The sequence below is a fragment of the Leucoraja erinacea genome, chromosome 10 (assembly GCF_028641065.1).
Source record: "Leucoraja erinacea ecotype New England chromosome 10, Leri_hhj_1, whole genome shotgun sequence".
Lineage (NCBI taxonomy): Eukaryota > Metazoa > Chordata > Chondrichthyes > Rajiformes > Rajidae > Leucoraja > Leucoraja erinaceus.
In genome coordinates, this window is record NC_073386.1 from 39,857,432 (window position 1) to 39,885,260 (window position 27,829).

At 42.8% G+C, this 27,829-nt stretch overlaps 1 protein-coding gene across 1 annotated transcript in view; it reads left to right on the forward strand.

Moving 5' to 3' along the window:
• imp3 (IMP U3 small nucleolar ribonucleoprotein 3) overlaps positions 1-23,980 on the forward strand; it is a 139,487-nt gene extending 115,507 nt beyond the window's left edge. Inside the window, exons 6-7 of the mRNA XM_055642001.1 lie at positions 22,460-22,532; positions 23,677-23,980. Coding sequence (XP_055497976.1) covers positions 22,460-22,532; positions 23,677-23,703 — 100 coding nt within the window. The 3' untranslated portion in view covers positions 23,704-23,980. The remainder of the gene's footprint in view (positions 1-22,459; positions 22,533-23,676) is intronic.
• Positions 23,981-27,829: the final 3,849 nt, after the last annotated feature.

Sequence of the window (27,829 nt, forward strand, 5' to 3'; positions counted from 1 at the left end):
AATTAAAAAAATTCTGGTCCCAGAAGAGACTTTAACAATGAGCCTTTACTCAAAAGCAAGCTATATAAAGAACTAACTTTCTATATCTGCTGACTTTCATGCATTTAAGAAGTGACACAATTTTTGCGAGACATTCAAATTCATATAGGTAAATATTAAATGTGTAACTAATGGAAAGAGGAAGAAAATGGGGAACTACAGACTAGTTATCACAATAGTCATAAAATCCTGCTAAAATCTATTATTAAGGAAGTAACAGGATTGTCAACATCAGCATATATGTAAGGGGATTCATGTTAGAGGTTAAAGTTAACAGAGTAAAAAAGTGGGAATCTCTGGTTTTATCATTTGATTTTTTTTGAAGATACCATAAGGTGTTGATAAGCGAAAAGCATAATGTGTTGGATGCTGATTTTATAATGTACGAAAGGCAGTAGGAATAACCATGATATTTTTTGGGATGAATGCTGCAGAAATCGTCAGCTATCAACAATGCCTATCATTGATTTGGATGAGAGGTTCAATGAACAATGTCTATCACTGTTTTGGATGAGATGTTCAAGTGTAATATATTTATGTTTGCTGACGATACAAATCTTGGGGTAACATAGTGGGACATCGTGTTGATCTGCTGTCTGTGAAGTTTGCACATTCTCACTTTGTTCGGGGGAGTTCCATTTAGGGACTCTGTTTTCCTCTCGTGTCCCAATGATAAATGTGTTTGTAGGTCAACCGAGAAAGGGTTCGGAGGGATGTGCAAAGTGAAATGATCAGGAGATGGAAGATGGAATTTTATACAGAAAAATATGTGAGGTCATCCTCCTAAACATCTTCTTCTTGCGTATGGTGTGCACAGCCTAAAATTGTAGGACAACTTGTTCTATTTGATCTTATTTGATTGTGCACGCTGGGTTGATTGCATTCGTCGAAACAGGGCGGACCACGTGAAGGTTGCAATCTCCCACCCCTTTGGTATAAGCAAAGAAGAGCAATATTTTGTTTTTAAAAAAATGCTAATAGGTTCAAAGGTGCTAGTATTCAGAGGGACCCAACAGTCCCTGTATTCAAAGTTAACATGCAGGTATCACAATCAATTAAGAAAACAAACAGTATGCTCGCCTTTATTGTAAGAGAATTGGAGTACAACGTAAGGAGATCTTACTGAAATTACATCGAGCCCGAGAGCGACTTCAACGAGAACATGGTATTTCAAGTTTGGTGTCCTGCCCATAGAAGGATATACTTATGATGGAGAAACTGCAATGAGGCTCGTAAGATTAAGCAAGCTGAGGGCCTTGAAATGGTAGATGCAGAATTAGTTTCTCCTGGCTGGAATATTGAACCAGAAACTACAATCTCAAAATAAGGGATTGGCCATTTAAGATGAGAAGTTTCTTCAGTCAATGTATTGAATCTTTGAAATTCTTACTACACGGGTTATGGAGGTCCCATTACTGACCATATTCAGACAATTAAATATTTTTTTTAGACATTAAGGGAATCATGGGGTGTGTGCTAGGGGCGTCACAGAGTTGCTGCCTTACAGCACCAGAGACCCAGATATGATCCTGACTATAGCTGCTTCCCTGTACAGAGTTTGTACGTGCTCCTTGTGGGTTTTCACCGGTACTCTGGTTTCCTCCTACACTCCAAAGACGTACAGGTTTGTAGGTTAGTTGACTTTGGTAAAATTATAAATTGGCCCTAATGTGTAGGATAGTGTTAGTGTACGGGGTGATCGCCGTGGGTGCGGACTAGATGGGCCATAAGGCCTATTTCTGTGCTGATTCTCTAAAGTCTAAGTGTAAATTAAAGTCTAAAGTAGATAAGTGGGGCTGAGATGAAGAGTACAAGAGGAACCTTCAAACCTCAGTCAAGTAGCTCATTAGAAACAAGACAGTTATTGCCCTGTTTGTTGGATTACCAGAGAAAGCACGTAAAACTTCCACAGGAGCTGGGATAATGTTTGCTGCTTTACTTGGATGTTTGTGCAGAAAACTAACATGCCGGCACTGCAAGCCAGTGGGTAGGTGTTACGTTTACCCTGCAAAGATGTTTGTCCATGAGAGATTTGTTGCAATTTCATTTCACTTTAGAGAAGCATCATGGAAACGGGTCCTTTGGCCACCGAATTCACGACCCACCATTGCTCACCCATTCACACTAATTCAATGTTATCCCATTTTCACATCTTCTCCCAACACACATGGGGCATTTTACAGAGGCCAATTAACATACAAATCTGTATGTCTTTGGGATGTTGGGAGAAACCGGAACACCCTGAGGAAACCCATGCCGTCACAAGGAGAACGCGTAAACTCCACCTGAGGTCTGGATCGAATCTGGGTTTCTTGTGCTGTGTGGCAGCAGCTCTACCAAATGTGCAAGGTTTTGATGAGATGTGAAAACAAAAGACTGCCGATGCTGGAAATCTGAAGTAAAAACACAAATGCTGTAATACGCAGGTCAGGAAGCATCTGCGGAGAAAAAAAAACAGTTAATGCTAGAAACAAGTGTATGTTTTACATGTAGTATGAGTGTGAAAACCGTAAAGGAAATGTGATAGTGGAGACTAAGTGTGACTGGTGCAAATGATGGTGCTACCTTAGAGGGCAGTGAAAGCTTGTTAATAATGTTTGAGAAAGATGCAAGTAGAAGGAGGAACAAGTAAAAATATGTTGGAACTGTGAGATACAAAGTGCAGATGATGAAAATGTGAATAAAATTGAGGTTGCTGGGAATTCTCGGAGATCAGACATCATCAGGAGAGGGAAAAGTGGAATTAATGTTATAGGTTTACGAGTTTACTGATGAAACTAGAAAGGCTTTTCATCCAAAATGGTTCCATTTATTTTTGAGTCCTGACAGTTGTAATGTAGGGAAGTCAAATAATGTTTTTGTCATATGCACTATACGATGATGTACACAGTTAAGGGTCTGTCCCACTTACGCGACCTTTACAGGCGACTGCCGGCACCCATCATAGGTCGCCTAAATTTTCAACATGTTGAAAATTCAGCAGCGACCAGAAAGACGCGACCACTCTTTGGAGACCTCTCACGACCATAGGAGATCTCTCATGACCATACAGGTTGTATGGTTGTGAGCGGTCTCCCATGGGTGGTGAGAGGTCACCCGCGACATGTCGTCAGGGGTCGCCTGTAGTAGTTGAAAAATATTTAGTATATTTGGCATTAATCTGAGGTGGTGAAAAATAATAGGAGTTATTTACTAAGCATATTCTCTGACTCCTTAATCATCTTGTCTGACAATTCTACTGAGTAACTGACACCAGCTGATTTGCATAAAATATATCCACATTTCACAGGTCTACAGAAATCGTAATATTATTGTTGACTTGTCATATGTTTAGTACTTAAAAATTAAACCAGCTTTTTATGCAAACCTGGATCGGGTCAACCTATTGCAGATATTTTTGCTGCATCCCACTTTCTCATCGATTCCCAACTCACTGGAGTCCATTTACAGAGGCCAAATAGTCTCCTTGTGTTTTTGGGATGTGGGAGGAAATCGGAGCACCTGGAGGAAGCCCATGTGGTCACAGGGAGAACGTGCAAACTCCATACAGATAGTACCCGAGGTCAGGATTAAACCTAGGTCTCTGGCACTGTGAGACAGCAGGTCTACCAGCTGTGGTGCCACAATTCTCAGGGTGAGACTGTTAACACTCTATTGCAGTCTAGGGTGAAGATAAAGACTTTACCCATGCATGTGTCTATCCTCTGCCAATTTAAGAGGTATTTAGTTCCCAGCAAATAATTGGCCTTCACCTGATAAAAGTATACAATTGCTGTTGATTGATAATCCACTGAGCAGAAATTTGCTGTACTTTGCACCCCATTTTGATTGCACCTCTGTAATCTTTCATTATCATTTGAAACAATGAAAAGTGTTGCTGCTGTTTCAGTGTTTGCTAACTGTGATAAAAGTTGTGAAAGGCAATAAAATTGTCCTCCACACGACTCTGAAATGGATGGCAGTATCTTGACTTGGTTTATTTTGTTTCTTTAAACTGAGGAATCCGTGTAGATCTGAGACAGCTGGACATATGAAATAGAGCAAGATCTAGACAAAATGAATGGAAGGACTCGTGCTCATACAGGAAAAGATAATATCCCAGGAACTCAGTGGACCATTCTTCTCTATATACTTTAAACTGCTTTTTACCTTTTGTAATTTTGATGACTTTTGTAATTTAAATATAAAAATTAAAGCCAATGGCGAATAATGCAGTAGGAAATAATCTAGTGAATGCTGGATTTGAAATGGGTTTTAGAAAGTAATCCCCCTTTATGCAGCAGTTGAATTGCACATGTCCCACACATATTAAAAGCCACACAAAACAGTGCCTCATTGTTTCTATTTCAAGTTGTGCCTAATTAACTCTTAGCTGGATTTTTTTATAGCATAAACATGTGAGATGTGGACCAAATTTAATGGTGTTCAGATTCTATTTTGTAATTGGACAGGGGCCAGACATTTCATCTCTGGAATCCAGATCGAAGTGTATTGTCGACAGCAGGATGTAAGTCTTCATTGGCGACCTAGAGTAATCAAGATTCGTCATCATTAGCAGTGGTCACAAAACTACTGGATTCTTCACATTTCCAAAATAAACAATTGGTTGGTTCATTGTTGTCCTTTTGGGGATTACATCTGCCATCCTTAACTAATCTAATCTGTTTGTTACTCCAAATCTACCAAAGTGGTTGACTCTTAAATGCCCTCTGAAGGTACTTGGATGCAACAACCCCCTACTTTCAAACAGAGTGTAAAACTGGACTGACCTTAGGTCTGAATTTGAAAATAGCAAAGTCACTCAGAGTCAACTTTGCAAAGTCCTCATTGGAAATGCTGAGGAATTGAGAGAGCTGGCCCGTAAATTTTACAGTGCAAAATAAGGCACAAAGTGCTGAAATAACTCAGCAGGCCAGGCAGCATATCTGGAGAAACATAAATAGATGATGTGTTTGGTCAGGGCCCTCTTTAAACTGAAGGGCCAAACCTGAAACTTTGCCTATCCATGTTCTCCAGAGATGCTGCTTGACCTGTTGAGTTACTCTAGCATTTTGAGTATTTTTTTGATTGCTCAAATTGAATATATAGATAAGGTATCTGACTCTTCTATTGCATTTCCTTATACGTTATGTCCCACCATCAAGACAGATCTATCAGAGGTGTAATATAGTCGTTATATAGCTGCGAAGTAGCAGTTCTGGGAGTTGAGCACATGGACATCATAGAGTCTCAATGGCACACTAAATATTGTGAGTCTCTTCCCGATTTACATGCATTATTTCTCATTTGACAAATCATTGTTGACTATATTTGGAAGAAACAGTGAAAGGGGTAGGGGATTAGGGTGCGTGGGGAATTTAAATGTCCAAAATTGGCTTGGTACTACTGCCGCTGACTGAGCTGGCTAAGTTCTGAAGGACATAGCGGATAGATTGCGTAAAATAAGTGAGCAAGAGAAATCTATTTTGCTTCATCCTCGCAGTTCTCCCTTGGATGGATGCATCTGTCCAAAAATAGAAGTAACCACAACATAGTCTTCATGGAGAACAAGCCCTGTCTTCACACTAAGGATGACCTCCATTTCATTAAGTGGAACAATATTCTGCTAAATCGATAGACTGAAAGAGCTCAAAACTGCTCATCTGAAAGTGTTGTAGACCGTTCGTTGTCAGCTGCAGAAATCTACAACCTTGTGGCTGCAGTATGTCTCATTCTATTGTTCATATTGAAGCAGACGTGAACATTGGTTCAGTGAGGAACACGCAGGGCAGTATGTAGGAAGCTACACCAAACCTAGTTAAAAGTGAGGTGCATTGTAGAACTACATTTATATTAAACAACATGCAATAAGTAGACTGTAGCAATCTCACCCCGCCAGATACAGTTAAAGATCTGTTGTGAACAATAGTGATGAATTAAACAGCTGAAAGGAGCTGGTGGCTGCAAAAACACCCAAGTCCTTAGTGATGGCAAACCCAACAAGAGTGCTTAAAATAGTTCTGAACCATTAATGTTCAGTCAGAAATGCTAAATGGCTGATCCCATCCCAGTTTCATCGTAACACTGGATACAACAATGGTTATTGGACCACACAACATCCCGGCTGTAGTACGAAGACGTGCCTTTAAACTGCTGTGAGCCAAGCCACTGAGTTCAGTTACAACACTGTTAACTTCCCAATGATATGAAAAATCTCCCAGGTGTGTCCTCTCCGCATTCAGTAAGACAGATCCAATTTGACTAATAGCTGTATAATCAATCTACTCTCAAGCTTTAACAAAGTGAAGGAAGCAATCATTGACGAGGGGAAAATAAAATGGGATGAGTGTGAGTAGATACTTGATGGTTGGCACAGAAGTATAGATTGAATGTATTCATGCTGCATGACTCGGGTCGTGTCATAGAGTCGTACAGCATGGGAATGGGCCCTTTGTCACTGAATCTGGGCCAACCATCATACCCATGTACGTTATTTCCATTTTCAATGTCTACATTCCCAACAAGGGTGGCACGGTGGCGCAGCAGTTGAGTTACTGCGAATGTAGCACCGGAGACCCAGGTTTGATCCCGACTACGGGTGCTGTCTGTACAGATCTCCCCGTAACTGCGTGTGTTTTCTCCGAGACCTTCGGTTTCCTTCCACACTCCAAAGACGTACAGGTATGTAAGTTAATTGGCTTGGTAAATGTAAAAATTGTCCCTAGTGTGTATAGGATGGTGTTAATATGCGGGGATCGCTGGTTGGCGCGGACCCGGTGGGCTGAAGGGCCAGTTTCCACGCTATATCTCTAAACTAAACTAAACGTATGTCAGATTCTATGACTCGCCTGCACACTGGGCAATTTATAGCAGCCATTTATCCTTTCAATTTCTGCGTCTTTGGGATCAAGTGGCACTTACTATACCGCTATGTACTTGCTAATGGCCAATTGGTCTAAACACCAGGTGCCAACGTCCAGGGGCGGAAAACCCGGGGGGCTAGAGGGGAAGGGGTAGGTAATGTTTTGGGTCGACTCGGGACCCTCGGGACTGAGTCCCCCCCATGTTTTGAGAGATGGGGGACATCCCCCCCCCAAGTCTTTGTCATCCGGATTTTAAAATCTCTGCTTTCTGTGAGACAGTGGAGGTGGGACTGCTGATCGAGGGCGCCGATTGGACGAGAGAGACGTCTGTCAGCAGTCAATGGGAGGCGGGACATGATGATTCGGCGTGATGATTGGAGGAGGGAGGAGTGGGGGGGGGGTGGGACTGAGGATAGAGCTCGGTGATTGGAGGAGGGAGCCTCATCCGCAACCAGGATCGATCCCGGCCGGGTCTCCGGCGCTATCTAGTTCCCATCCGAGTGCCCCCCCCCCCCCCCCCCCCCCCCCCCCCCCACGGGGTGTCCAGAGACGTCGGGAGTCAGACGCGAGCTGTACCCCCAGGCCCACAGCAGAGAAGCAGCGCTAAACCCAGCTCAACTCTGCCTGTCCCGCCTGGACCTGCAGGAAATATGGCCAGCGCAGAGAAGCAGCGCTGGTATCCCTTCAGTCCAGGCAGGGCTGTAGTTAACCCGGCGAGACAGGCAGAATTGAGCTGAATTTAGCGCTGGATTGAGCCTCTGAAACCTCGCGCAAGTGTGTGAGTGCGCGGCCGCCAAAATATTGTGTCACCCCTGTCCCCCAGTTCCCTCCACATTTTGATAGTGAGTTCCGTGCCTGCCAACATCATCACATGGTTGGTCCAAATGTGGACAAAGTTACCAAATTCCAGAGATGAGAGTGACAGCCATTGACATCAAGATGGCAAAGAATGTGAGCAGCAAGTAGAAACTGTCCAAAGATTGATGTCATACCGTACACATAGAAGATGGTTGTAATTGATGAGGTTCTTTCATCTCATTCCTAAGGCATCACTGCCTGAGTTCTTCATGGCATAGTCCTCAGCTCAATCGTGTTCAGCTACTTTATTAATGTCCTTCTTAACATTCCAAGTTTAGAAGTGGGGATTGTTTGCTATTGGTTGCACAATATTGCATTCCACTTGCAACTCCCCAGCAAGTAAAGTTGGCGATAATGGCAATAATCCAGATAATGTTCATGTATGAGTTGATAAATGGTAAGTAACGCTTGGGCTACATAAGTGCTAAGCAATGACCATTGCTAATAAGATAGCATTTCATCATCTACCTTCTATTCAATGGCATTGTCACTGGCGAGTTCTCTACCATCAATACTCTGGGGATTTATTATTTTCTGGGTATTCAATGTGAATACTGGGAACAGAAATATTGTGGCTGTGAGAGTTGATCAGAAGGTGGATATCTTGTGGTGAGTGCCACACTTCCTGAATCCCCAACCATTCAAGTGTATATCAAGTGTGTGATTGAAAGGTGTTCGCTTGCCTGTTTGGATGCAGTTCAAACAGCACGCAAAATGTGTAACACCATCCAGGACAAGGTTGTACTTCATTCAGCATTAAACATTCACATCTTCCACAATGGCCGCAGTGTGCACTGTCTATATAATGTAGTAATATAATATTTGCCCAAGCTTCTCCCAAAACCACAACCTCCACCAAGATGGACAAAGTCTCCAAGCACAAGGGAATATCCTGAGCTACAGGTTGCCCTCCATATTATCTTCCTTTATGTTTACTTGGTCTGAATCTTGAAATTCCCTCCCCAACATTAACAACACCAGAAGGTCCCACCTGCTTCAAGAAAGTAGTTTGTCGTCATCTTCTTTGATAATTCAGGATGAACATAAACTATGGCCTTGCTAATGACCTTATTAGATCCTGAAAAAATATTTCTAAAATCCAAAGTGATGTACATTTTGATATTCTTGAACCAGTTCCTACTGACTTTAATGTCCACTAGACCAAGTGCAGACCCGTTGGTTCCACCACTCACCCCTTCCCCCAACGCACCCCTTCCCCCAATGCACCCCATTCCCCCAACGCAATATTGCACCACTCACGCATAGACCTCAACTGCGCAGGAGCGGCTATTTCTCCTCATCCCCCAGCACTCCCTCCTCCTCCTCTTCACTCCCTAGAGAGAGGGGGGGGGTAAAAAGAAAGGGAGAGTAGAGAAGGAGGGGGTTAGGGAGGGGAATAGGGAGGGGAGGGGGGTAGGGAGGGAGTGGGGGGGCAGAGAGGGAGGAGGATAGAGGGAAAGGGAAGGGGGTAGAGTGGGTGGAGGGGGGTAGAGAGGGAGGGGGGTAGAGAGCGTAGATAGGGAGGTGGGCATCTCCCTCCATCCCATTCCATCTGCCTCCTCTACACCCACTCCCCACCCCATCTCCCTCCTCATTTCCCTCATCCTCCTCCCCTCACTCCCATTACTCCCATTCCCTGTCCCAGGACCTATCCAGGTCGTAGAGCAGCGCCCAGCCCCGGCTGTAGACTCCAGCTGTCAGCTCAGCCGCCGCTGGGCTCTAGTGCAGGCACCGACTTCATCTTCGGGCTCGTTCTTGACCTCGGATCCAGGCTCATCCTTGGTTCCAGCGGCGGCTTCTTTCTCTGCTCCGATCATGCCCCCATCCCAAACCCCGGGCTTGGCTGTCACTCCAGCTCGAGCAGCAGGCTTGGCTCCAGCCAGGGCTCGCGGCATGAGTCGCTGCACGAGCGCTGTAGTACCCCTCCCTCCCGGAGTGTCCTGTCCTGTCTTGCGAGTGCATTGTGATGTCACTTGGGTTTTTTGTTTCAGAAATGGGTGAGTTTTTGTGGCTGTTTTTAAAACTTTTTAGGGTTGATATCATCAGAAATACAGGTGGGAATGTGATGGGAAGATGTTTATGGCCACAATGGGAAAAATGTGAGTAGGATATGTGAAAATGGGTAACTCTTCCGGCTGTGGCCTAGCGTTTGGAAAAAAGATAGGAAAAACAGATTGACACATCGTCGGCACAAACACAAACAATAGGAAGAGTTTTAGTATTATAGTAATAATACAAAATTAACCGGAAGTGACATACTTGTTCCAGGGGCTTCTTGATGAAAGTTGTGAAAATTCAGACAAAGATTGAATGAGTGAGCATGGGAATGTCCTTTTGAGTAAAATCTGTTGCTGGAGAAAGACGCAGTTTAGAGTAACCAGTAAATATCACCCGAAAGTCTTTGATGTTTGCCAATGGTTGGGTGATGGAGGTGGAAATCATTCAGTTTCCCCAACATCAACCGTTTGAACTCTAGGTAGTTATTCTCGTTTGCGAACTAAATTTGACTTTAGCATTGTTTCCTTATCAGTTGATATTTCCTGTCATTTGTGTGAAAGTGAGAAATGACGCAACTTTTAATATGATGATCCCCATGAACCTACTTAAACAGCTCATGAAGATGGAAATTTGCTTTAATACTTGGGCTTTATAGTTAGCGTAATGTGGGAGCAAGGGATGGTTTTTAAACCCTGTCATTATTTTGATGATGCCAATGTAGTGGATTTTCAATATAATGGAATTTCTATCTATCTATGGTGTTGACTCCAACTCAGGGTTGAGTGGTGCCATCTGCTTCATGATGTCCTGCCACTCTCTTCCGTCCCCAAGCTACCGTACTAGCTCTGGCCAGAGAGTTGATGCAGTATAATCAGGGGCTGAAATCCTGATGCTGTGTTGGCCGTTCATCATGATGCAGTTTTACTCATAAGTAAGCTAGGCAGATGAGCAGTCCTCTCCTAGCAAGAATGAAAGAACACAACATATACATTTCAACATGCATCCACCACAGTGAAACCAGCACTTCCCACTGTGATGGAAGGCACAAAAGTCGAGTCAATCACAAAAGTCCAGTCAAGTTAAATGGAATTTAACTTAACTTTTATATTTCCTATTTAAGTTTCTGTCTTAATCTTGTGATTCATCACTTCACATTGTGTAAAATATTTAATATACAGGTTAAAATTGCTGGTGTTTGTGGTCTAAGAAAAGCATTAATTGTGGTTTGCTGTTGTTGGATGCCAGGGATCCCTTAGAATTTATGCCTGCAATTGAGTTTGATGAAGGGGATGTCCGTATTGCAGAAGTGGCAAGTTTTTTGACTCTATCCCCAAACTCTATCTCTGCTACATTGACGACTGCATCGGGACTACCTCCTATACCCATACAGAACTCCATCCTGCACTCAAATTCACTTGGACCATTACCAACATCTCCTTCCGTTTCTTGATCTCACTTTCTCTATCACAACACAATACAATACAATCAGTTTTATTCATCAACATTGCACATAAAGTGCAAGTGAAATTAAATTGTCAGCAGCGGTACAATGATAAAGAACACACAATACATAATAAAAATTTAACACAAACATCCACCACAGCATTCATCACTGTGGTGGAAGGCACAAAATTTGGCCAGTCCTCCTCCATTTCCCCCCGTGGTCGAGACCAGAGTCCAGAGTCAGTCCAGGATTGGATCTTCCCCACCGGAGACCGTGGCTTTAGGTTTTTGTAGGCCGCAGGCTGGCGGTCGAAGATTTAAAGTCCCCGCGGCAGCCAGAAGCACCGCAGACCGCAGGGCCGGCGGTCGAAGCTCCCCTCCAGGGGTGATGGTAAGTTCACGCCGGGTCTGCGGTAGAAGTGGGCCGCGGGCCGGCGGTGGAAGCTTCTTCTTCCCCCGGGTCCCCCACGAGGGATCCTGGGCTGCGGACGCCGCGCCAACTGGAACGCTGCAGACCGCGGCTTCAGGCTGCCGGCTGCCGCGGGCCAGCGAAAAGGAGCGCTCCCCTCCGCTCCACGCCAAGAGTCCACGCTGCGCCCGCCGCTGAAGCCCCGGGCGCGTCTCCGGGAAAGGCCGCGCCGAATCCTTGCTGTTAGGCCACGGGGAGACGGCCTGGAAAAAGTCACCTCTCCATGGAGGAGGCGACCGGAACGGTTTCCTCCTCAATTCCCCACACCACCCCCACACAAGACACACAAAGAAACACAAAAAACATACTTTAAAACATACTAAACAAACAAAAAAAGTTGAAAAAAACCGGATACGCCGCTGACAGGGCGCCGGCTTGCAGCGCCCCCACCGACACAGGAGATAGACTATTTACTGATATCTATTATAAACTTACTGACTCCCACAACTATCTAGACTGCACTTCTTCCCACCCTGCCTTCTGCAATGATTTTATCCCCTATACCCAATTCCTCCATCTGCGCCTCATCTATGCCCAAGATGTGGTGTTCCATACCAGACATCTTTAGGGAATGGGGGTTTACCTCTTCCATCATGGTTCTCCTCGGTATCCCGCTGCTTCACTCTTGCTCCCCCTCCCCTCTAGTCCTCGCCTTTCACTCCATCAACCGTCGCATATGCCACATAATCCTCCTCCGTTTTCGCCACCTCCGATGGGATCCCACCACTAGCCACATTTTCCCAACTCCTTGTTCCGCTTTCCGCAGCGACCATTCCCTCTGCAGCTCCCTGATCAACTCATCCCTTCGCACCCAAACCACCCCCTCCCCAGGTACTTTCCGCCACAACTGCAGGAGATGCAACAGTTTTCCCTATACCTCCTCCCTCGACTCCCTACAGTCCTTTCAGGTGCACCTGCATTTCACTTGCACCTGCTTCAACCTCAATTACTGTATCTGCTGTGCCAGGTATGGACTCCTATATACCAGTGAGACCAAGCGCAGGCTTGTCGATCGTTTCACTAAATACCTCCGCTCAGTCCTAAATACCTCCGCTCGGTCCACCTGGGCATAAGCGATCTCCCGGTTGCTAAATGCTTTAACTTCTCCTCCCATTCCCATATTGACCTTTCCGTCCTGGGCCTCCTCCACTGTCAGAATGAGGCCCATGCAAATTGGAGGAATAGCACCTCATATTTCCCTTGGGCAGCTTACACCCCAGTGGATATGAATATTAATTTCTCTAACTCCAAGTAATCCTTGCTTTCCTTCTCGCCATCGCACCCCCACCCTAGTTCTCCGACTAGTTTCACTGTCCTTCTGATTATCTGCCAATTTTTACATTTACCAAGCCAATTAGCCTACATATCTGTACGTCTTTGAAGTTGGTGTTGGTTGAGGAAGAGAGAGAAAGTGTACCAAAGTTATTGGAAAATCTCTACTCGTTAAATGGTCTTGAAGATCATTAACATAAACATGTATCAGAAGGACAAGCAGATCTCTTCAGTTTCATTCTCGTGATGTACTGCACTCTGTACTGCAGGCCCTCCATTAATCTTGCCTGTGTGTCTTGAAATGTGTGACCACAAAGCTATCTGATATGAACTATTGACTCTGCACTGACAGAGAAGCCACCTTTCAGCAGAAGCTGTGGAAACAGAAGGGATCTACAGAAGGGCATTACCTGCCATACTTTGCCCTACCTCTCGTCTCTCCAGGCTTTCTTCCCCCCACCCCCCATCCCCCCCCCCCCATCCCCCACCCCTCACCCCCTCCTTCCAATAATCACTGAAGAAGGGTCCTAACCCAAAATGCCACCTGTCTATGTTCTCCAGAAATGCTGGCTGTCCAGCTGATTTACTCCAGCACTTTGTGTCCTTTTGTGTGAACCAGCATCTGTAGTTTGTTTCTAGAAGGTGGCAGTTCCAGGAATATGAGATTGTACATCTCAAAATCGGTTTTGCTGCGATCAACAATTTGCAAGGTATTTATCAAGATATTACTCAGTGGAAACTTGAGTGTTGGAATGGAAATTTTAATGTTGAGTGGGTGGATAATAGTATTGAAATTGTTAGGACTTCTATCAAAATAGCTTGAGAAAAATATTTTTCAGCCTGCATTAATTCCACACCACCCTTTCCACTATCAAATCGTCTTTGTGGAAGGTTTAATTGAGTTCCAGATGCAATGTCAATTGGTTAAAATGATCCTATGAAGAGTAGCTGCAGCATTGCCTATGCTTTGCTGCCCTCTGGTGACTATATAATTATAATTTTTATTGTATCAGTCAAGAAGCAATGCAATGTCAGCACCACAGCCTGCAGATGCTGGTTTGCAACAACACAAAGTGCCGGAGTAACTCAGTGGAATAGGCAGCATCTCTGGAAGACATGGATAGGACACGTTTCAGGTCAGGCCCTTCTTCAGATTGTCTGTAATAGGGAGGAGAAAGCTGGAAGAGCAGTGGGGGCAGAAAGTCAGGCAAGTGCATCCTGTATTCTTCAAAGACTTACAATGGGTGTCTCAGATCTCTGGAGAAGTACAAGTAATACATCTCTGCAAAAGCTTCCATTAGCAAACTAACTAAACCCATGTCAGTGTCCTCTCCAGCATTAAAGCTCAAATGGCACTCAGAAGGTGACATAATCACAAACTCAACACAAGACTTCTGACATAGACACCATCCTCCAAGTAAATACCAAGGACAGAGGAATACATTTTGGGATGCTCTCAAAGCCTCCTTTGAAAACCTGTGGGGATCTGTCTCATGAATGTTCTCAATGGTAAAGGAATGGCATCAAGAAACTTGCATGTGGACCTCCAGTGAAAATGGCGCAAGAATCACAGACCCCCTCTTAATACCCAGTCATCCATTCAGTCAAACGGCAGTAACCTCGCCTATAACAGCCTGTGGCTCACACAGAAGCCTTGTAAACATTATCTGCGGCCAGAGAAACTGAGCAGATGCAAGTCATCCTTGACCTCTATAAGATAATTTTTTTGCTGTATGTGAGCATGATTATTGGTGTGATATGATTAATCGGCAATTCAAAGTAATTATCTTTACCTGAGTTTTTTGATTTGCATGTGTACTTTTTCAATGATGCATCTATTTCTTTTAATAAATGATTCTTGATAACATCTACTTTGCTCAGAACTGAATGAGTGTATTTCCTTAGACTACAGGAAGGAACTGAACTTATGCCCTGCTCTAACTCATGTTATTCGACATCTTTACTAGTATCAAATCAACTTCTTGAAATTTCATTGGAAAAAAAAACTGTATAAAAGCAAGAAAATGCTGAATAAAAACAACGCAATATGGAAATAAACAGATAGTTGCCTTGTCACGTCTATGGCCTTCATCAGAAGATGTCATATTAAACGTTGAATTCAGTAAGAAGGGAATGTAGGGGAGTCCAAAGCCGAGGTTCTGCTGAGAGCCCATTGTTTGGGATTGGAAAGGATGAGGAAAATACACGAGGGGTGGAACTTGGGTGAAGAGATTGGGGTTGGAGGGTGGCACAAGAGGCTAAAGGATCAGAAGGATACTGGAATCCAATAGCTCTGTAGCTTATGATCTCTGACGTCAGAAAGGAAGGAAAAAGTCACTTGATGCAGCACAAAATGCAGCTGAGAATGAAGTGGGGCTGCGAGGCACAACAGCTCTGAGAAAGAGTGATCTGGTGTTGTGGCAGAAAGATGTTAAGAGCATGCACTTACCAACACATGGAATGAAACATGGATCTCCAACTGTTTAGAATTTACAGATACAGTCAAGTCAAGTCGTCATTTTTATTTATATAGCACATTTATAAAACAACTCTCGTTGGCCAAAGTGCTTTACATTGGTGGTGGTACTAACGTTATACAATAGTGGTTCATAAATCACAGTGGATACAGCATGGAAACACCAGCATCCACCCCGCGTTAGCACTATCCTATGTACTAGGGACAATTTTTATAATTTTTTTCAGAAGCCAATTGACCTACCGGAGTACCCAGAGAAAACCCACATGGTCACAGGGAGAACGTACAAACTCCATACAGACAGCACAAGTAGTCAGCATCTATCCTGGGTCTTTGTGCCATCCCTAAACTCGCCCTTCAGCCCACCGAGTCTGCCCTGACCTCCAATCACCTGTGGAATAATCTTATGTTATCCCACTTTCGCATCCTACATACTCGGATCAATTTTACAGAAGCCATTGGTCAATGCGAGTCTTAGTCAACACCTTATCAAGGACCTGAGGGATGGTGAAACTACCGAGGTTCAGTGAATGAATCAGTTATGATTTGGTGCTAAGCCTCACAGTGCGCTTTGCCTGTGCAATGCAACCCAATGAGTGGGTTTGAAAGGCATTAGGACAGGTACTTAGATACGAAGGTCACCGAGAGATATGTGCCTAAAGCTGCCGGTTAGATTAGTGTAGATCGGAATCACAGGTGGCATGGGCAAGGAGAATTGAATGGCCCTATTTCTGAGCTGTACGGTTCTATGCCGATTTTCTATGATTATGATATATAATTTGTTTTTGCCATCAGGCACAGGAGGTACAAAAGCCTGAAATCTCACATCACCTTGTTCAGGAACTGCTACTAGGATAGTTTTATTAATGTCACATGTACCGAGGTATAGAGAAAAACTTAGTTTTGCTTGCTATTCAATCTAATTACACTATATATAGTGAACAGCATTGTACACAGTGCTCCAACTGTGGCCTTACAACTGCAGTTGTTTTTTCTTTAAATCGGAAATCTATGGAAACACAAGGGAAAAATGATTGAACCATGGATTGCAGTGATGCACTGCACTCTGTTGTGTCACAACCTGATAACTATCTTTTATTTGTCACCCCATGAAATAGTCATAATATATGTTCTAGACAAGGCAAGAACTTGTAGCGTTCTGCAGCATTAACAGGAAAGGAGTGTTTTGTAAACGTGCTAACTCCAGCCAACTGCACTTTGCAGTATCTCAATAAAAGGATGTGACACTTGTTTCTTAGAAACCTTAAGGGTGAAAAAAGCCAAGTTAAATTGTATTTGTGCACAAATACTTAAAAGGAAAAGGTAAAATGACAACAGTGAGATCTGTCAAAATCTTACTCATTACAAAGCCTTTCTAGTCATTCACTTTTTTTAGCAGCAGACTTAAATTGATGCTATTTCCTCCATACTGCTGCTCAGTATTGTCGCATGATTCTTTGCCCTTTTACTTCTTATTCATTTTCCTCTTGTAACTCCTCTTTCCACAAGTTTGATAAAGCAAATCAAGCCTGCTCCCATACCTCCAACCCAGTTCTACAGCTCCTGTTGTTAGTCACAGGAAGACCCTGTGGCGCAGTAATGCAGAGGTAAGGTCTGCTGCCTCAGAGCTCCAAAGACGCAGTTTACTCCTGACCACGAATGGACGGAGTTTATATGTTCTCCCTGTCATCATTGTGGGATTTCTTCAGGCGCACGGGTTTCCACTCACATTCCGAAGATGTGCAGGTTTGTAGGTGAATTGCCTTCTGAAAATTGCCCCTAGAATGTGGGATAGAACTAGTGTATGTGTAATCGTTGGTCGGTGCAGACTCGGTGAGTCGAAGGGCTTGTTTCCTGCTTGTATCGCTAAACGAAACCATAAAATATTAGGCTATTCGACCCATCGAGTCTGTTCCACCATTGGATCATGGCTGATCTATTTTTCCATCTCAACCCCATTTGTCTACCTTCTCCGAGTAAACTTCGACGCCCTTACTAATCATAAACCTATCAATCCCCATTTAAAAAAAAAAACAATGCAGTACCCAATACATAGGAAGAATTATCTAAGATAATTGGTAGAACCGTGCAAAATATTTGATTCTCCTCCTAACACGTCTCCAACGTAATTTAATAGTTCAAGTTTATGATCTTCCTCAGTACTCAATATATTTGTGGAATGTCAACCTTGGTGCTGCAAATTAAATTTTGTTTATGCAGTTTCAACATTTCTTCAGCTGTGCCTGTAAGATTAACAGCTGTGTGTATGTAGGTTATGGAATTCTGTTGAGCAGATGTTCGCCAATAGTGAATAAAAAAATAAGGGAAATCTTATCTCATTATGGACAGGACTGGCAGGAAGCTATTAAAAACAACTGTGAATGCTTGAAAAACATGGAATAAAAACCAAAGCCTGGAAAATTGCAGCAGATCTTGAATGTTGGTAAAGGGCTTTCACTTTTGCTGAAATCTACCTCCTTTCTGAATGCTGATTGATCTGCTCAGCTGAAAAGCACCTTTTGTTTCATGTGCTTCCACTTCTTTCCAATGCTTATCTCGGGAAGAGAGAGCTGTAAATGTAGATGGTGTAATCCAGACAGAATTACGACAGAAGCAGAATCCAGCTTGGAAAAAAAGCCGTGTATTAGCAGATGCAGTTTTAATGAACGTTCTGAAAATTTTTTTCCAGGAAATGGGAAGCATACACAATTGACATTTTGTATTGGTGGAGTGAGTGTAGATGTCGGCAGGTAGTGCCAATTATTGGAGCACTCTGGTAAAATGCTCAGAAGATGCTAACTCATAGTTACTAACTTGATAAAATCTGCCATGTGGATTCACAGTCGTTCTGAGCAATGTTGTTCAAATATGGAGCTTCTCTGAGCGATTGGTATCAAATATGGGTAGCTGACCTATACTTCAGGATGGTTTGAGAACAGCAGATGAAATTAAGAGGCTTTGGTCTCAAATTCATTTGCTGCATTAAACCACATTGTGTTGAACGGTGATATTTCCATGTCCAGCAACAGCCAATTTTTCAGTGCATTGAAATTATGGGCCCACTGCCATTATGGTTTGGAATAGGATTTTCTGCACTCAGTTTGTCTGATGTCCTTGTAGCCAATAAATAGAGGAAAGTTTGCATAGAAGTTAGATTAAATTTTGCATAGAACACAGAGTGCTGGGGTAACTCATAAGGTCAGACTGCATCTCTGGAGACATGTCCTGCAGAGATTCTGTGAGTTACTCCAGCACATTGCGTTCTCCTTACGATTCCAGCATCTGCAGTTCCTTGTGTCTCAAGTTGAATTCTGCTGGATTTAAACCCTGGTCCCCCTCTTTAATGTTGCATTACTTGGCCTCTTCTCCTCTTGCTTAGCACCCACAATGAGGATGCTTTGCACTCCCCTCACCCCGGTGGTTCTCGGAGGGAGCAAGGTTAGGAACACAAGCTTCCAGGTTTACAGACAAGCCTGTGGGCCGCAGGCTCGAGTCCCAGCATTCTTTGACATTTGAACCACTTCTGTGTTATGTTTCAACGTCTGGTTCAAGCTACAGTTTCCCACAGCAAAACCTCCCTGTGGCTGCTCGAGCATAGAGGGACTTATTGTCTTGAAGCTGAGAAGTAATCGGCGGTTCACTAATTTCCCCTTCCAGCTGAAGGAGGCTGCTTAGATGCCAGAATCCATGTATGAGATCAGATGTCACAGAAACATTTGAGCCATGATTTTAACCCTCTTCCTGCCTCCCATTACCAAATTTATAATCTATAAACCTCACAATAATTTAATGTATCTGGATTATAAATATCGGAATAACTTTATTTCCAAAATGAAATCATAGCTTGTATTATGAATTTATACAATTTGGAGTACGTATCTGAAATCTGCACTTACAAACTAAAGATCCTTTTACTTGATTTAAAAAAAACCCCTCTTTTACCCCTGGACAAAATTTTTTGATAACACTATTTTTGTCACGTCCAGCTCTTTCATGCGTGTTTTTGTGGTAGGTGCGTGAAAGATGTCTTTGTTTCACAGTTTCTTGTTTTTATCTCCAATCTGTTCCTTTAAATTTGTAATTCAGTCCTCTGGCTTTTAAAGACCAACCCGTTTACACACTACGCTTTAATATAGCAAATTGCCTCGGAGAACTTTACTGTCAGGAGGCAGATCATGTGATGGACAGCTAATACATGGAGCCATTAGATCAAAATTGGGCATGACAGCTAACTTCTAAGAGGAGGGCGTAGCAGGACTTATTCAAAGCAGGAAAGGTGAATCAAACTAGACAAAGAGGTATTCAGTGTTGGTTAGTAACTTTTAGTTTAGTTTAGAGATACAGCCTGGAAACAGGCCAATGATCACTCTGTACATTAACACTATCCTACACACATTAGCGACAATTTACAACTTTACCAAGCCAATTAGCCTGTACATCTTTGGAGTTTGGGGGTAACCGGAACCCCCAGAGAAAACCCTTGCAGATCACGGAGAGAAAGTACAAACTCCATACAGACATCACCCTTCGTCGGGATCAAACCCGAGTCTCTGGCGCTGTAAGGCAGCAACTCTATCGCTGTGCCAATATGCTGCCCCCTCTTGATCATGTGATTTACAGTGGTGGAGTGAGGGAGATGAAAAGAGAGAGTCGGTGTTGGGGTTGAGCTATTGAAGAGTACAGAAGGTAGAGTCATTGAGATATGGTGGGGTGGAACATGGATGGTACAGGAAGCAGTGGCTGGAACTCTGAACTTGATGTGCAGAGACATCTGGTGCAACTGGAACTGAGAAGAGGGAGGTGCAAATATGGGTTGTAAAATTATCCTTGAGCTGAAGCTTGTGAACGGATACGGGAGATTCATTGAAAGGTCTCTGAAGAGTTCCTACTTAAAGGTGATGAATACATATATCCTTAAAGTGGTCAGATGGTTGGCAGTGAGGCAGAGAAATAGATGTTGATTCTAAGGATGCAGATTTGCCCTGCTACTTCTATTCAGCGACCGGTCGGAGTTGTATGGAGAGATGGGGGGCTGTCATTTAAAACTAATCTTTGTCGGAGCAAAGTGATGAATCTCTGAGATTCTCTATCTTGGGGCATTTCAGAGGATACATCACTATACACACTACAGATCATTGAGGTTTGTAATGCATAATTTACCCATATCAGACTGGGTGATGTCTGTACAGAATTTGTACGTTCTCCCCGTGATCTGTGTGGGTTTTCTCTGGGTGCTCCGGTTTCCTCCCATGCTGCAAAGACCTACAGATTTGTAGGCGTTTGAGTTTAGTTTATGGTCACGTGAACCGAGATACAGTGAAAAGCTTTTGTGTGCTAACTAATCAGTGGAAAGATAATACTACAATCAAGCCATTGTACAAATACATGACAAAGGTAATAACATGATGGTGTGAATCCTTGATGATAGATGCTGTTGCCTTGATGGGGCGAAGGCTGTACTAGAGAACATTGGCAGAATCTGTTCAGCAGCCTGCAGGCATCTAGGCCCTTTGAAATTGCAATTGGGAGCAGGGGGTCACGAAGCAAATGTGACATGGACTAAAGGCTTCAATTTTGTTTTATAATCAAATTAACTAGTTTGGGGGGGGGGGAATTAGAGATCATTGTATTCATATGAGAGAGAGAACGGTGATGGATCTTTCATCGGAAGAAAATTGAGCTGTTATCGTATCAATGAATAAGCCCTGTCATGAAATAAACCTGACAGCCAACTAAGATATGGCAAGTTGGGAGAAAATGAACTCTGATTGTTTCAAGAATTTAAAGCTATTCATAAACTATTAAAAGTTAATGAAACAATTTTTAAGAAAGTTTCCAAAACACTAAAGTAAAACTAAACTAACAGTTAAAAACAAAAAACACTTTGATAAATACTTTCAATTATTAAGCTCAATTAAAAGAATGTTAATTATTGATGAGTTTGTCCTTTCCACCTTTTCCTATCTATTAAAATGAATGGATTTGTTGTTCCTTCGTCAGTCTAGTTAGTTCAGCAGACAGATTCCCTCCCTTTTGTGCCGGGGACCTGCAGTAAACCTGTGCTACATTGATAGACTTTGTGTTGTCCAAAACAAAGGTGCACCTAGGAAATAGTATGCAAACTGGTCACCAATTTCAGGACTTGCATAGGAATCCCAGACTTGCACAGAGAAATGCCCGTAGTTCCCTGAGGAGCTTCCAGGGTTTCTGCGCTGGATCCACCCCTCTACGTCAGAATGTACAATGCGCAGCAGTGTGATAATCCTGGTTATAAAGGACATGCTTCCTCCTAGTGGCAAGGACTGAGTTCTTCAGGCAGTTATTAATAGCATAAGACCATTTTTATGTGGTGGCTGATTCATCATATTCTGTTTAGTTGGGTAGTAGAGGATGGTGCATGCTTTGATTTGCAATCGGACAAGTAGATGGACATGACCAGTATTTCTGGGTGCAGATGGACTTACTCAGAGAAATACCAGATTAAGAACTTTTCCCTTTATATGGTCTGTGGAAACAGTTGTAACCATAGCTTGTTAGTGAAGGCAAAGGTTGGGCAAGATCTCTGTTTCATCCAAACATGGACTAGGAGGATCACTGAAGGCAAGCAGATTGAGATCAGTGGCAGGTTTGTTGGCTTGCCATTTAGCCCAAAGTTCAGTAAAAATCCATGACAAGACCTCAAAACCAGGATCTTTTTCGGTATCTTGAGAGTGAAGGCGGACGGCAATGACAAAATTTGCCATTGTCTCAGTATGCCATATTTGAATACCACCTTTCCTAGACGAGGATCGCTGAGTTGGTGTGGAGACAATGCTGATAAGAGTTGTCCTTGAAGAGGTGATAGTTTGGTTAGTGGGCAGCTGTTCATTGCTGCTGCTGGGGAAAGTGTGTGGAACAGCCACACAATAATGTGTGGGGAACAGAGGGACCAAGCAGTGTATGACTGGCAATTCTGATGATAGCAGCTAAAAGACTGGAATTACTAACCTTGGTGCTGGATAATTAAAATATTTTTTGACTGTCTCTGTTAATGTGCCTATTGTTCTCATGTTGAACTTACAGAAATATGGAAGACTTTATAACCTGGGTGGACTCTTCAAAGATCAAACGACATGTAATGGAGTATAATGAAGAGGTAAGAATTCAAGCACCATCATCTTCTGAAGTATTTCTTTCCTGATGGTCTTGAACCTGCCAGTTGACGAGATATGTCTAGAATAGGTGGAATTTAGTATTCTGTTTTACGCTGATGTTTGAAACCAGCATACCATCTGCTATACACCAGGCTGTGTGGTTTAGTCTAATGTTAAAATTCACCAATTAACAGCGTCAATTATTTTTCTCTTGGGAGGATCTTGATAATTGGCTTGCAGTTGATTTGGATCGGTAGCTCTAGAAAAGCTTCAGTCATATGTATGGTTGTGTAGATCAAGGAGTTAGCATTGTGAAATAATAATCAACATGCTTGAGTTAGGAGGGTTATGGTGAATACTCATGCTGGACATGGACTCAAGTGGAATTGGCCTCAATTCCACAACACTTTTAATTCACTGGTTGCTTTCAGTCCCGCATCTGGACTTGAGCTCTAGGAGACACCTCGACTGACACTTAGTTTTAGGTAAATGCTGCATTTTCTGAAGTGCTATTTGTCAGATAAAATATTTATTAAATGCATGCCTGCCTGCACACTTAGTTTTTGCTTCAATGCAAAAATAGTTTGTGATGGCTTTAAAGAAAATAATGGTCCTAAGGTGTGCTGGCCAACACTCTTCCTACAATTAACATCTCCAAACTAGATTACCAAATCATTTCCATTATAATCTACTCACAGGAGCTTGTTGTGAAATTCTGGCAGTAGTATTCACTTTCTTATCAGCATTTACTCTGTTTCCGAGGTCATTCATTTGCTGCTTTGTGATCTGAACCATGCTCTATGATTCTAATCACTCTTGAATTTATTAATGAAAAGAGATGAAACAAAAATGCAGATGGAAGCTGCATTTGAGCAGCCCAAGGTACTGGTCTTGCAGGTGGACTTTTGGGATAAGGGGAAGGTGACCTGTAAAGTTAATTATCTGAACTGATGGTGTTGGTGTGAAATTATACTGCTCGCTTTAGCCTGGCCTCTGATAAATTTACAGTATTTTTAACTTTAAATATTTAGGTTGAGCTAGTATATATTTGAAATTAACGTTTTGTTCTATATTTCAATTTTTATTTATTGATTATTGCAACATTGGAAGATGTTCATTACTTTTTCTTTCTGTTTTGTCCCCCAGAGAGATGACTTTGACCTGGTTGTCTAGTTCTTCTTTCCCCTGATTGGCCTGCGCGTTACTTTAAGTGGAGTGAATCGAACTCTCGGTGCCCTAACCTGCTCCAGTGGCCACTTGGTCCTTGTGGCATGTCTATATCACAAGCTTGTTCGTAACTGGATTTGAGTTTCCGATGTGCACTACCAATAACTAACGTCAGTGTCATCATCTTTGTAATACTCTGGATATTTTCATTCATTTTATAAAATTCTGACTTTACAATGTGGTTGATCACTAATTGGATGCAATAAACAACTTTTACAATCTTTGTAAAGATTGTGGTGGGTTGTTAACCGGATCACGGTGTCAAATTCAACACCAATATTGGACAGTCACCATCTACTAAATTTTAGTCGTTCTACTTGACACATTATCCTCTAAATAGGCATCTTGGACATCACGTTGGAATAAAATTCACCAGTATAAACTGAGAGTTTGTATAACACATGTGGAAGTATAAGTAGGGTAGTGGAAGGCAATCCACGATGCCAGCACTAACCCCACGGTGCTAGGGGTCTTGTCAGATGCCAAAGATGCTGTGTTCTTTCCTGTAGTACTGTCCCCAACCACAAGAAATAAGGATAATTTAACTTATTTTAAAAAACAATGGCAGCCTCACCACCTTCATTGTTTCTGAGTTTGAGTTTAGTTTATTGTCAAGGTACAGTGAAAAGCTTTTGTTGCATGCTAATGAGTCAGCTGAAAGACAGAACATGATTATATTTGAGCTGTCCACAGTGTACAGATACATGATAAAGGGAATAATGTAAATAACGTTTAGTGCAAGATAAAGTCCAAACAAAGATAGTCCAATGAGGTAGATAGTAGTTCAGGACTGCTCCCTAGATGGTGATAGGATGGTTCAGTTGCCTGATAACAGCTTGGAAGAAACTTTCCCTGAATCTGGAAGTGTGCGTTTCCACACTTCTGTACCTCTTGCCTCATAGGAGAGGGGAGAGGAGGGAATGGCTCGGGTGCGTCTCGTCCTTGTTTATGCTGGTGGCCTTGCTGAGGCAGCGTGAGGTATCAATGGAAGGTAGGTTGGTTTCTGTGATGGTCTGGGCTGCACCCATAATTCTCTGCACTGTCTTGCAGTCTAGGCTGTTCTCAAACCATGCTGTGATGTATGCCTTAAGATTCTTTCTAGTAGACGTTAATGAGAGTTGTATGGGAATGTTTCACTGTTGCTGTGCATTCTCTCCATCCCTACATTGAGTGTCAATGTGAAGGATTAGTGGACGATTATGTTCTATCACAAGGGAACACCTCTCACCTGTACCCAAACATGCAGCGTGCTCACTTCCTGGCACATAATAGTTGATGTGAATTATCCAACAGAAGCACAGAAGTAGGTCTACAATCTCGAGAGAAATTCACCATTGGAAGCACAAGATAACCTGCTGCCACTGGTCAAGTCACTCTACCGACAATGAATAAAGGCAAATATTTTCCACAAATGACTGTTTCATGTAGGATGCCCAGAATCTCAAGAGTGGGAGTTGCTGCATTTACAATGAATGGTATATGATACAAGCTCTATAACCAATCTGTAACGGCATCACTCAGGTGAAGATAGAGGTTTTGGGGTTTGTTTATGTGTCCTCGTAGCTCAGCTGTTTGAGGGTGGCACAGTGGTGCAGCAGTGGAATTGCTGCCTTACAGTGCCAGAGACTCGGGTTCAATCCTGACTGCAGGTGCTGTCTATATGTAGTTTGTACATTCTCCCAATGACCGCCTGGGTTCTCTCTGGGTGTTCCAGTTTCCTCCCACACTTCAAAGCTCAAGATTCAAGATTCAAGATGCATTTAATTGTCACATGTGCCAGATGTGGAGGTTTGTAGGTTAATTGGCTTTGTAAAAAAATTAAATTGTCTCTAGTGTGTAGGATAGTGTTCGTGTAATGGGTATCGGTGGACCGAAGGGCCTGTTTCCGCGCTGTATCTCTAAACTAAAAAATGATACCATAGGTCTGAGGAAGGATGTCGAGCTAAAGCATTACCGCTTCCCTTTCTTCAGAGATGCTGCCTGACCCGCTGAGTTACTCCAGCTTTTTGTGTCTATCTTCAGTGTACACCAGCATCTGCAGTTCCTTCGTACACAAATAATCATTTACTTCATTGCAGAATGTGGGAAATGCTGTGTGCAAATTGACATTGAAGTCTCCCCACATTACAAATGATTGAACTTCAAAAATACTTTATTCACCATTAAATGCTTTGGCTTATGAAACATACAGCAAAAAGTGCAATTTCTTTCTGAATTACCATTTATACCCGCATTGGTGGTTCAATGGGACCAGATTATTTTGTGTGCAACAGGGTCTAACAGGAGCAGTTCTAACTCCAGCTGGTGCCAGCTTAGCTTTCACTTCAAAGAAAGCTTTTGTCACATGATAAGTAGAACTTGACCTTTTTATTTGAAGTTGGACTTGAATTTAATTCATTAAGTTTGTGTTATAAGGTCGGTATGGTTATTGTTAGCAGTATCAAAGGCCGTCTTGGGGTCCAGCAAAGGGTCACTGGGAGAATTGTGTTTAAAATTGTGGAACTAGACCAATCCTGGCTTATTCAGGTATTAGACAGATGAGCCAATATCAGCTGTTACCTGTAGTTTTGTGTATGAGGGTTTTTATTGTTAATAAAAGGGTGGCTTATTTAAAAGTGCACTAAACCATGAAATCTGATCTTATTGTGCAATGTTGATTATTGAGGAGATTATTGAGGAGTTTGTTGATGGTCGCTGGTGGTTGTAGGACGTACATCTTTGCAGTTTAAATCCATTTTTTTGTCGTCATTTTGGTTGAACACATTGCTGAAGGATAAAATATCTTACATTTAATATGATTTTTTTTAAATAAGCAGTCAAAAGATAATATAAATCAATTTGACTGCTGGACATATGGGACATTCTATGATCGTGTTGAGTTATAATAGTAAATAAACTCTCACTGCCATTGCTTCAAGGAGCTGCACGGTGGCACAGCAGTAGAGGTGGTGCCTTTCAGCACCAGAGACTCGGGTTCTATCCTGACCATGGGGCGCTGACTGTATGGAGTCTCTACGTTCTCCCTGTGACCGCGTGGGTTTTCTCCAGAAACTCCAGCTTCCTCCCCCACTGCAAAGACATACAGGTTTGTAGGTTAATTGGCTTTGGTAAAAATAGTAAATTGCCTCTGGTGTGGAGGATAGTGCAAGGCACCATCTGAGGTCCAAGATTGTAAGACTCCAACAAAGCTACTGTTGAGGAAATGGAGGACATATCAGAAGCACTGGTGTGGAAGATTCCATTGTTTGATTAGTTATTGAGACAGAATATCCGTTTACCTGATCTTCAACACGGCAAGAGGTAGTTTTAATTCACAAATCTTTTTTAAATATCAGTGTAAAGCAATGGATTGAGTGTGAGGGATTGCTGAAATTGGGAGAGTGAGGTAGAGTCCTTGCAGGAAGTGGGGTGGAAGGAAGTGCAGTCAAGGTACCTGCTGGAGTCTTTGGATGGATCCTCTGTGTGAACCAATCCCTCATGGCTAATGAGAAGTCAAGGAGGTTGAAGAAGTCAAAGGTGGACAATATAAAAATCAGAGCAGGGGGCTCTGAAACTTTCTGATTTGGTGCAAGAACAGGATGCGGCACTGACGCAGATCTCAGGGAGAAAAGAGCCACGTCGGACTCAAAAGAGAAGTTAAAAGGCAGTTTTGATGGAAGGTGATCGTCTTGAAATTAACTTAGTTTCCCTCTCTGCAGATGCCAGCACTTGCTTTTTTTTGTTTTTTATATCTAAAACAGGGAATTGTCCACAAACCACAAAGAAACAAGTGTAGCTTGGCCTTGTGGAGCTTCCTGTTTTCACATCCTTAATTTGGAGATAGTGAATACAGATAAAGAAGAAGTTATTCAATGTTATTTGGCCAGGAGCAGGAAGCAGGTTCAATTAAGCTGCAAATTCAAGCCATGGCGGTAGTGGATGGAGGGATTAGACAACTGTGCTGAAAGGCATTGGTCAGGCCGCATTTGGAGTATTGTGAGCAATTTTGGGCATCATATCTGAGGAAGGATGTGCTGGCTCTGGAGGAGGTTTACAAGAATGGTCCCAGGAATGAGTGGGTTTACATATGATG